The sequence below is a fragment of the Anopheles ziemanni genome, chromosome 3 (genome assembly GCF_943734765.1).
Source record: "Anopheles ziemanni chromosome 3, idAnoZiCoDA_A2_x.2, whole genome shotgun sequence".
Taxonomy (NCBI): Eukaryota; Metazoa; Arthropoda; class Insecta; order Diptera; family Culicidae; genus Anopheles; species Anopheles ziemanni.
Genome location: NC_080706.1, coordinates 13243797 through 13255150, shown reverse-complemented (window position 1 = coordinate 13255150; position 11354 = coordinate 13243797). Strand labels below are relative to the sequence as shown.

Sequence of the window (11354 nt, the reverse complement as noted above, 5' to 3'; positions counted from 1 at the left end):
AGCACCAAGATGTAGGTTGCAAAACCCTGGAAATGTGACTGATTGACACCAGCTTCTGTTTCGCCAACATTTCCTCATTGCGAACCAGTGGAACAATGCTAAAAAGCATGTATGATGGAACGCAACCTGCAATGCATTCCTCAGATGCGCGACATACTCGACCGGTCTCAGTTCACACACGACATGGATCGGTGCCTTATTGGTCGAAATTCCAGGGAACGTAACGTCCGTGGGGATAGAGTGCAGCAGAAAAAGGCTTCGTCAGCGGGCCCGAGGTAAAGAAAAACGCCTGCACTCCCCGTTTTGGGTCCTACACCAACCACGCGAACGGCTTCCCAAACCCACGGAGCGTCCAATTAGGGGAAACCCACCGAGCAGGGACTCTCAACCTATCTTTTGCCGTAGTACGTTAAAAAAAACCTAGTTTAAATTATCATAAAATAGCTAATTTATTTGTTGCGATAAAGTTGCTGAATCGAATACTAGTATCATCATAAATTCATATAATAATTTTAAACTGTTTGCTTGGTCTTTAAATGTATTTGTTAGACAAAATAATTTTAATTGCGAGATGGATTTAAAATAGTTCAATTCTTAGATTTCTTTTTGTTATTAGCAACATTCGAATATTGAAAAACATATCAAGCGATTCAAGAATATTGTGGCCTTTAACTACCACAACAAATTTTAAAACATTCCCAAAGAGGTTGAACACCGCTGCCATAGAGCAACAACGCACCAACGGTCTGTGTTGGTAGGACACGGACTCGGTTAGCACACTGGAACGAGTTTTCCTCCGTAACCTCATCAATATTCCGAGCGAGATTTCTTTCGCGTACGGTTTACGCATTTTTAACCGATCGATCGTAGTACGTTTGGGTAGTTGGACAAGACGCAGATGACTATGTCCAAATAAACAAATACACCGATGAACTTGGGGATGGGAGAAAGCGGGGAGGAAAATGTGCAAACAGAGATTGTGCTTTTCCCATCGATTGGGCTACCGGGCTTCAGCGGGCGGGATGGAATTCCAGTTTTTCCGCTTCTGCGCCGTGGTGGTGTGAAGGCTCACCATTCCCGCGCGTCCACGCGGTATTTCCTGACCAGATCTGACCAAATATAATGCATCGATTTGATAGCGGGATGGGTTGTTTGTGGCGAGCGAGATGCAGTCGTTGCGATGCGACACTATCGTCGATGAGGAATCAAACGAGTTGCACCCGTTTGGGCCTAAAAATAACAGGACGTTCGCGTTGGCCGCTGAACGTGATGGACGCGACCATCGGTCGTTGGCTATCGAATGATTTAAGAGAGCGTGAGAACTTTTCATCGATGTCATCTTTGATTTTGCGTAAGGGTCAGTGGCCCGTGTATCCCGGCGCACTTTACTTAGGCAGTTGATGGAAGGTTTACTTACCGATGATTATCTTTGACTGTTTCTTTCAGATACTTTTGTCCTTAATCTATAGAAGGAAAAGGCAACGATTTGAATAAATTGCTTTTCTGATACTCTTATTTAGAAATAATTTGTGAAGCACAACTGAAGTAGGACAATGATTCGTTCCACGCTCTCGAACGTATCGAAGGGGTTTCTGTTCTGCTTTCTCTACGGCTAGCTTAGAGTTTTCTCTACTTTACAGTGTTTGTATGGATCTTAACATTGCAGCTACGCAAAACAAGTTAACAATAATTATTGCGACTAAACTAGACGATTACACGCTGAATGATGATAGAAAATAGAATAGCTTGTAACATTCATCGATTATGTAAAAAAGAAGTGAAGATGAAAAGAGTGCGGAAAAAGAAAATATCGTTGCTACTTAGCTAATTTTTAATCCTAGAAGTTCCTTATCATATAACTTTTACAAACATTGGTACGTACTCGTACGTTTACACTAATTAAATGCTACGTCAAACTTGATATTTTCGATAGGAATTGGCTACTGGAATGCTTTCGTATGGAATGGGAAGGCGCATCTATTGAACTAAGCCGCTTTGCTGCAATGCCAATGTGGAGTGTCTCATGTACAGTATATTTTACATAGTTATTAGTTTCCTTCTTTTATTTACATTTGGACAGATAATTTGAAACTGAGAGCATTGTATACTCTTACAACAAATTTTGACAAAAGGTTCCTCGCTTCTCCACTTGTCGATGTCTTTTGATTCGGAAATGGTCATTTTACAACAAATCTAGTCGTAAGGTTCCTCGCTTCATCGTACGTTGATGTCTTTTGATCGGAGACTGGTCATTACTTGGTTGATGATTGAAATAAAATACGGTAGTCTCGGATAGTCGTTTCGGTTTTGCGACGAGCATATCGATAAAAAGTTAAAAATAAACCTCGTGCTCGAATTGATTTCAAGGGAAGCCAAATAAACTTTCACAATTTATGACGACCAACAAATGGGCACGTGCCGAAATATGACTCGTGAAAGGAACCAACCGCTTCAGCGTGGCGGAATGCAAAGGAAAACAAAAGCCACTGCCACACAACCTTTGAACAGTGCCGTCGAATCAGCATTGCAGGGAAGTTGCTTTGCCCATTTTTGCCTCCACTTCGGCGTAAGATGCAATCGCTACCGGCGTGCCATGAGCGTATGTAGCAGGGGAAAAATAGAAAAGCGAAACAAAACGGCAATAAAAAAAAATCGTTATAAGAGACAAATATGCTCACAGGTGCTTCGTGGATGGATAAAAATCGAAAATGTTTGCACCTCTAAACGCTCGTTCGCTACTAGAATTTGAAACTCTCCGAGACCAGGGGCGACCTTCGGCGGGCAGGGGAGGTATGGCGGGGGATTGGCGATGACAAAACGACATGACGTGAAAGGCGCACGAGAGCGGCGATGGAGATCCCGATGGCCGCACCGAGATTACCGAACCGAATCCGATCCGGTGGCGATCGGTGAAAGGTTGCAAATGGCAAATCTCGAGATTGGCTTTACGATAATGCAATCTTGCATATGTTGGATGGATTGTGCGGGATTGCTTGATCGTAAAGATTCGAGCTACTATGCTCAAGAAGTTGTTGACAACCCGTACCCAAAAGCGGTTGGTACAACAAATCTTTCTCGAAAAAAAGAAAATCGAAACAAAACACTTAACTTCATTGAAAATTTTGAATGAAAGGAAATCGGTCGCTTAAAAAAGCCGAGGGCAACATTTACGAATGCAATTTGTAAATCATTTGGTTGCAAGCAAAAACGAATCAACTACAAACAATCCCCGGATGGCTAGAAAAGCACCGCGAATGAGTGATCAGTTACGACGCAGAATGGTTCCATTTTTATTTAGCTTTTTCTTACCTATAGTCACAGGTGTCTGACCACCGTTTTCCCCCGTTCCGCTCCGTTCCGCTTGGCTTCGATTTGCTTAGAAACGCCTACCCACGTTCGCAGGCCGGCTCCATTATTGGACAACCCCCCTCGAGCCCGATGCACTGGCATTAATCAGCACAAGGCGCCCATCGGAAGTGGTGGGAAAATAAAGGGTCGAACTCGGAATGCCGCGATCGCTTCGCGAGAGAGAACGAGTCCGGCGGAACCGGAGAGTTGGCAACAAATCATTCGCGAAACAAAGGGGGCAACACGTACACCCCCTTTTGCAAGACCGGAATTGTGGGGGTGGCTATCCCCACACAAAGCAACGAGCTAGACGCTGCGAGTGTGGTCGGTGTTAGAATAAAGGCTACACGGACATGAGGTACCGGCCACGTGTTGCACGAATTATGCAATGCTCCGGAACGATCGGGGGTGGGGGTTTTGCTATTGTGTAAATAAACATTGAACTCGCTTGGTGACCGTGCACGATGAAAATGGCGAACGACGCGAAGCGGTCGCTAAAAATGGTTCCCCAGCTGATGGGGACTGGCGAAACGGGACCATCGAGATAAGGCATAATTCTAACGCCAACACAATGCGCACAAAAACAGAGATGCACTGGAAAACGCGTGCAGCGAATCAAAGCGGCCTCGGTATGACATGTTGCAACATTTTGACATTTTCACCCCCGTCTTTGCCGGATCTCCCACATCCATAGCCATTCCATCTTGAGCTCGGGTGACATTTTTCTACGCCAGATTTGGATCGCTTGGTTGGTCAGTTCCCTTCCTGCTGTGTGGATATGGTGTGCGAAATGCTGGTGTTCCAATTAAAATGTAATTGTCATGCGGGGATTGATTTACGATGCTGGTGGAACAAATTCTCGGGGAGGAAAATAAAATACATTATGAGCTCTGTTTTGTACTATGCTGGAGTATGTGAATGAAAATGCGTATAAATCACTATAAAGCAAGCTTTGCTCCTCGCAAAAACCGGGTGCCGATGGCGAAGAAAATTGATGAATTTATTTAGGATTGAAAGTTGCATGACTTTGCTAGCAAACATTCTGGTTTTAGCTAACAAACAGTATTAGCAAAATAAAGGAGTTATTGTACCGGGAAAATTTACGCTCAATCTGTTTCAAAGCTGGGCACAAAACAAAAACCTGAGGCGAATCTTCAAACAATTTGACGCACCCATTTTTCACCTGATCGATGGCTCTTCACACCTCTTTTAACGGACATTACGTGCATGCCAAATCGACCGTTATACCGTGAAGGAGGCAGTGTCAATTGAATAAACGACAAACCACTTAGCAGGGGGTGACAAATAGACCGTTCCGAATTACCCACCCGCGAGTTGAAAGCGCCACTAGCTGAAGAAGCTAATTAAATTCGTGACAGTTTGAAACGTGCCAAAGTTAGTCGCCTTTAAACAAATGATCGTGACGAGTGGATGAATATGAAGTTGGAGGAAAATGGATGAGTTCTTGTGTTGATTGTTTGCGTTACTAAACAAAATTACATCAAACGACAGAACGGCGCTAGCTTTTAGGCCGGAATCTAAATCGTGGTCATGGAAATCGGGTGCCGTGTGGCGTTGGTAATTATAATTACAGCTGGACCGGGCCGCATCGTTTGATCTTTGGCCGTCCTAAATGAAAACAACGAAGAAGAAAAAAATCGAAACGATCGTGCAAAGTCGTCGTCGGACAATCGCGAGGCGCCGGCGGCTTCACTCGCGCTCTCTTAACTAATATGACACGGTGAGAATAAATTACTGGGACTTTCGTTGACACCTTGGCCTTAGCTTAAACACCTAGCACCTAGGAAGGAGTGTAGACGTACTTATATCGTAATAGAGTGAAGGATAGAGGATAGTGAAGGAGGGTGAAACGTTGAACCCGATTCCGGATGAGGCTCGCAGCGGCTGTTATAAGTACAGCTCGAGGGCCGTCTGCTCGTTGAAGCCGGTGTGGAGTAGCTCGTTGAAGGGATTGAGGGAGTCGAGGTGACCGAGCGGGCTGAGGCAGGGCTCGGAAAGCTGCAGCGAGTCCGCGTCCGACTCTAGGAACAGTCCAAACTCCAGGCTGTCGTTTGGTACCACCGATTGGCTGTCCGGGCAGCCGAAGCCGTGCGTCTTCAGACCTCCGGTCACGGAGCCCGCCGTCAGTGGGCTGAGGCAGGGCTCGGAGAGGATGAGCGAGTCGTTGTCGGACTCGAGAACCGACCCCAGGTCCACGTCCATCCCGAGCGGGTCTGGCCGGGTCGGGTCGACCAGCAAGCTGGGTGCCGTTAGCGGAAGGGTTTCCGGGATCTTATCCACTGCAAGTGAACTGGTGAGAGTTCTTCGGGCCGTCCTGGATCCACTGGAGTTGGTGGTGGTGGTGTTCTGAGAGGTGGTATTGGTGGTGCTTTTCTTGGCTCTACTACTGGACGGTCGTTTGGCCGCCCGCTTCCGTGGACTATTGGTCGTGGACGTGCTGCTGGACGAGGTTGTCTTTGAGGATGAGGCTGGAGGCTTGGGAGGTTCCACCGGGGCACGCACCGGAGAGACGGCGGGCGATGACAGGTAGCCTCCGGCACCCTCCATCAGCAGCAGACCCTTCTGCATCACCTCCCGTTCGATCTCGTTGTGGTTGACCATGTCCCGGTCGTTGTTGTTCTCCAGAGATCCACCTCCACCGTTCAGCATGTCGCTCAGTATCCGGATGTACTTCATCGCCAGCCGGAGTGTGGTGATTTTGGTGAGCTTCTCGCTCGAGGCCGCACTGCCGGCGCACTGCGGGGAGCTGACGGGCGAGCTGGCCCCGCTCGTGCCCGCCACCGCCACCGGCACCGCCCGCCGCAGGTTCTCGAACGCGCTGTTGATTTCCCGCATCCGGCTGCGTTCGCGCGCGTTCGCCGTTTTTCGCCGGTACTTGCTGAGCGGGGCGGCTTTGGGTTTGGGCTTTTCCTTTGGTGCCGCCTTCTCCCTCGCGCTTGCCGTCGCTGCCGTGGCCGCTTTGGCCGTCGAGCCGCCGCGGCCTCCACCCGCCGCCGTCAGCGCGTCCTGCGTCGTGCGGCGAGACTGACGCTGCCGGAGCGAGTACTTTTCGTCCTTCTTGATCTCCGATGGTAGCGTTCCGGCACCGTCCGCCGCCAGCGGGTGACCCGCGTACGGACTGCCCCCGTTGTGGTTGTTGTTCGCGTCCGCCATCGACGCCTCCGTCGACGGACGTTGGTTGTACGTGATCGCACTGATCGACTCGATGTTGTTATGGCGCATCTTGGCACGTACGTGGTTTCCTTCTGCGAAAGATAAAACGAAAAGCACAACGGAAGGATCAGTATGGTGAAGTTGTCTATATTGAAGGCAGCTTAAGAAACAAATATTCGTTTTTGCAACAAGTCATAAAAAATAATAATAAATGAATCATTTTCGATGAAGAATCGATCGAATAGCTACAAAATTCCCAGGTAGGAATATTCATTTTAGTATTTTTCGAACTGGTAGAAGACAAAACAAGGTTGGAAACCATGATCTCTTATGGTAACATAATCATATTATGAAATAAAAGAATGCTTTTAAAAACGTTTTCGAATCATTTCCGTTTTCAACGATTTGTCTTGGTTTTCCAGTTTGCATTTTAAAACCAGTCTTTGTGTCTTTTGAATGCAAAGGAAATGATAAATGATATCCAGGGCATTTAAAAGAGGATAACTGACCTTCGCTAAATACCGCATGCTGAAATTGGCTGAGAATTTCTATGCGTTCTTTGCAAACTTGTGTAAAACCGTAGTTTTCCTCACAAAAAAAAATATGATCCCACGGTTCATCGTCGATTTCTTCAAAAACAATCAATTCAAATGTTGATTATGACAAAGGGGCTCATTGTTTGTTGAGGTCGAGCTCAAATCGAACCAAACATTTTACCACGCAGGCAACGCGACGCCAATGTGTGACAAATGGCTTGTTTGATGTCGAACGAATTGGGGGGAAAAAAACCCCTCCGAGAAACTGTCAAACACGACCAACTTGTAAATCATCGACAACAATTGCCTTTCTTAATCTTGCTGCCGCTTGGCGGTTGTTTCGGGATTTCGTTTCGTTCGGGATCCTTTTCAACGTCGTTCGCTCGGCTCCTCGGTCACTTTCTCACAATAATTTATGACGCCAGGGTCCGCGGGCCCGAAGTTAGTGGCGAACTCATAATCAGCCCCTTGATAGACTGACCGATCGGGTACAAAGTGCTGCTGCTGCTGAGGCTGCTGACACTTGACATCACCGGTATCGATGCCGATGCAGATAGGTAGGTGAGGTGTGGGGTTGGGATCCGTTTTGGCAGAGACCCTCAAAGATTAATGACTATTGACACCGAAAGGTCAGTTGCAACGCGGGGCGCTTTTATAATAACTGCTAGGAGGAGTTATGGCCGTATCGGTTACGGGCTTCCTTTCGATAGCTTTTTAATCTCAGATCGTTCGGATAAACACGTTCGTCAAGGGTCCGCGATGGTGATATGAAGGGCCTGATATGACTATATGAGTTTCAGAATTAACTCACCTCCCGAGCGCAAGGATCAAATGAGGCCAGTAATAAGCAAATATTCACCCATTAACCTTGGCGAGTGTTTTTGTGCTTCTTCCCTCCCGGAGATGACTGTTTGCGCGGGCAGCTCATCTCCTACGCCGGGGCCTAACAAAGACATCACCCGAACGAATCTTGCGCAAGAGAGACGTGCTTTCCGTTACCGGGGCGTCTACGGGTATTATTGACGTCCGGTGCACACTTCACGGCACTTGATGGGGGTTTTGGGTTCCCTTTAAAACGAAAAACAACAGCGAAAAGATGGAAGGCGAAACCCCATGAGCCTTCGCCACGTACCGAACACAATAGGGTGGACATATTTTTTAATAACTGCTACCGCCCTCTCGGGGCCGGGGAGCCTTCCTTCGCGCACAAACCACACCGTTAAACGTTTGCGGTCACTTTCGCTTTGTTACTTGCCCGGCCTCGGGACGGGAACAAAACAAACCACCCTCTCATCCAGCCGCTGGGAGGAGCGCGATGACGCGACAAATTAAGATCCGCAATCCGCGAACCTAGCAAGCGGGGAGTAATTTGCTTGGAGAAAGAAATACACAACTCCCCCAACGTAATAACTAGCCTTAGTTTTTTGTATGTCTTGGCACCACACGCCCAACCGCAACGGCACAAAAGGTTCCCTTTTTTCCAGTCGAGGTTGCATGGCAGGGGGAAAAGTTTAACATCCACAACGTGCTGCCATGTTTGTCGACAGTGAATTTATGCTCATGGTTGGAGCGCCTGTTCGAAGTCAAGTGACGTAGGTCGCGTCTGGAGTAGTTGCATGGCAAATTGCTGAACCTTGAACCAGTATCCTCGGCGTGAACTGTGTCGGGGATGGCACTCAAGTTAAGTATCTCGCGACATTTGGCACACGAGGTTGGTGTTACGACTGCAAAAGTGGTTATATGGCCACAGTCTTATACTGCAGCGATTGGGGCAGATTGGTGACTAAGAAAAGAAATGGATTTCCAGAAGCTTGAATGAATCTTAGATGTCACAGAAATAACGCATAGCTTTATCACGTGTCAGGATGTCTCTTAGCTCAATTTCTTCATTGAAATAGTACGAACTTTTGAGGCGTATTTGTCTGACTACATCTTTGGCAAATATTTCAGTTGAACTGACAAATTCCTTTCGACAATCCATTTCACACAACAGGACTAAGCTATCCGAGCAGAACCGTTAGATTGGCCTGAGACGTACGTGAGAAGCGTTGGACAAATCAAGGCAACACAGAGCCACATCTCTGTACCACCACCTGCACCATAACAAGTTGTCAACTGGTTCTGCGGGCGATCGTGGAAGTACCGAAGTGATCGATCGAGTCCGTACTAGAGGCAGCTCGGTAGTTTCCCAGCCGGTAGCATCATCGAAGTTAAAGGTTTCTTCCACTGCAGATTGCTACATGTTCGATCGCTAATCGCATTGCGGGTGCGTTTACTTCGTCCCTTTTTCCCGCAAGAAGCCAAAGCCCGCTGGCAACGATGGCGCTGAAGACATACGGCTGCCCCGAGTGACATCTCCGCCTTGGCAGAAGCCGCACGACCAGCCGCGGGTAAATCTAGAACGACCATAATAAAAATGTAACTCCCGGCCGAATATGGTACGCCGGCACGTTTATTGTGGCTCGCTCGTAAGCGATCGTTTGGCTTTCGAGGTTGCATATGCCACGATCGGTGCTCGCTGTCGTCGCTGCGGTGGCCATTAAACCCTCGGCCCGGTCGGTGGTTGCGTCTTCCGACACCGAGTTGGCGATGGCTACCGTTTTCGGGCGCAACGTGTTCGACGGGGTACGCGGGAAAATGTCGTTGCCGCTCGAAATGGCTCGCGGTCGGGGACCGGACCGGAATGTCCGGGCCAGAGATGCCTCGGTGACCTTAGCCGGTGCTGAAGCAGGTTTCGCAGCGCCTTCGGTTCCGAGGCCGGTAGAGTCTTCGGCGGGGCATTGACTTCTTCTGAAGAGCCGTCCAGCAGCGAACCGTCTGTAAAAGGACGAGCCGGTGGAACGGGACTTAGCAGCATCGGACGATTCCTCCCCGGGGAACGATCGATTCCCGGAGTTCCCCTCGACACGCGAGAGTCGGTGATAATGACCACAACCGGGGTCGGGGGTAGGGGATGAGCTTTCAAGAACGTGTTGTCAATTTTTACTCACCACCTTCGTTTTCCTACCGGGCAAGTGATCGATCGTTCGAAGCGATCGAGTGCAACCGATACTGTCAACCGGCGGTTGCGAACGTATCAATCAAACAACCTCGAAGCCACAGCGGCGCGTCAACGCCTCGCCTGTGTTTGACCATTCCGCTCGCCTTTTGCACGAGATCGGAATGCTACCAATGTTCCAGAATTATGTTTCCCGCGTTTGAAACATTAATATTTTGCTTCTATCTTCTCACGGTCCGTACGTCAGCAAAAGTAGAAAGTGTAAACAGTGCAAAAGTAGATAGTGTAGACAGTGGATTTTCTTGTGTATTTTTATCACAATGTGTACCTCATTTGAGAATATTGTCTATAGCGATAATCGAATTGAATGTTTTTGTTTTGCTATTCTTTGTTTAGATTTTGATTTATTGACTTTCATATGAACTATGCTCAGGTATACGATGTGTTGTATTCCTTTTTCTTGACGTAAGTTATTTTTATAAACTCGATGGAAAACGAACAGAGAAATCCAATCAAGTTTTAATTTACTGGTGAACAAATAATGTCAAATGTTAAAACTTTGTAAGCAATTTGCATTAATTCCAGGGTCGGTTTAATAAAATGACTCACGACCGCTCGGACAGGCTTCCATTATGTGGCGTTTGGGTCAGGCACGACGACAAAACAATTACCGAAAAGCGATCTCAACTGTCCGATGCTGCACGCCCTCAGCACGCGTCATACTTGTCACAAACAGGCTGCCCATGCTGCTCCACCCTCAAGCCGGTGGTTGTTATTTCTCCGCGCTTCGTTCGTGGAAGTTTCGCGACCGAGTGGTGCACATTAAGCGTTGCCTCCGGTCGCACATGCGAGCGATTTGCATCTCGAAATGGCACTGCAGCATCGGTCGGCACGCAGCATAGCCACGGCATGACAGTTCCACAGAAATCGATAAACCAACGGTTCTCCAGAAGTCCCCGGATCCATCCCGACCGTTCGGTTTGGTGCGCACCCGCCCGATGGGAACTTTAAGGGCGTGCGCGCACACACACACACCAAGTGTCTGTAGGTTGGTGGCTTATGCTCGTTTGGTTGCCTTTTTTTCGCTTCTTGCTCGCGACTCCCGCAACATCACAAGCCCTTGGAGACGATCGTTGACGAGCCGCGCCTTGTTTCGCGCCCTGATTGATCTCTCGCCAGGACCGAAACGTGCCAAGCGGTGACGATTCCTGGGAAGCATAAACAGAAGCCGTCGCTTGCCGTTGAGATGGAACCCCCGGTAACCTACTTTTCCATTCCCGGTTTGCCAAACGTTGCTC

At 48.2% G+C, this 11354-nt stretch overlaps 1 protein-coding gene across 1 annotated transcript; it reads right to left on the bottom strand.

Annotated features, from left to right (window-relative positions):
- Positions 1-5256: 5256 nt before the first annotated feature.
- Positions 5257-6597, bottom strand: LOC131286502 (helix-loop-helix protein delilah). Its single transcript, XM_058315463.1, has one exon. The coding sequence runs from the start codon at positions 6589-6591 to the stop codon at positions 5257-5259; it is 1335 nt and encodes a 444-aa protein (XP_058171446.1). The 5' UTR covers positions 6592-6597.
- Positions 6598-11354: the final 4757 nt, after the last annotated feature.

Excerpts from the sequence above, each read along its gene's own strand:
- LOC131286502 (XM_058315463.1), bottom strand. The coding sequence starts at position 6,591 with ATGCGCCATAACAACATCGAGTCGATCAGTGCGATCACGTACAACCAA.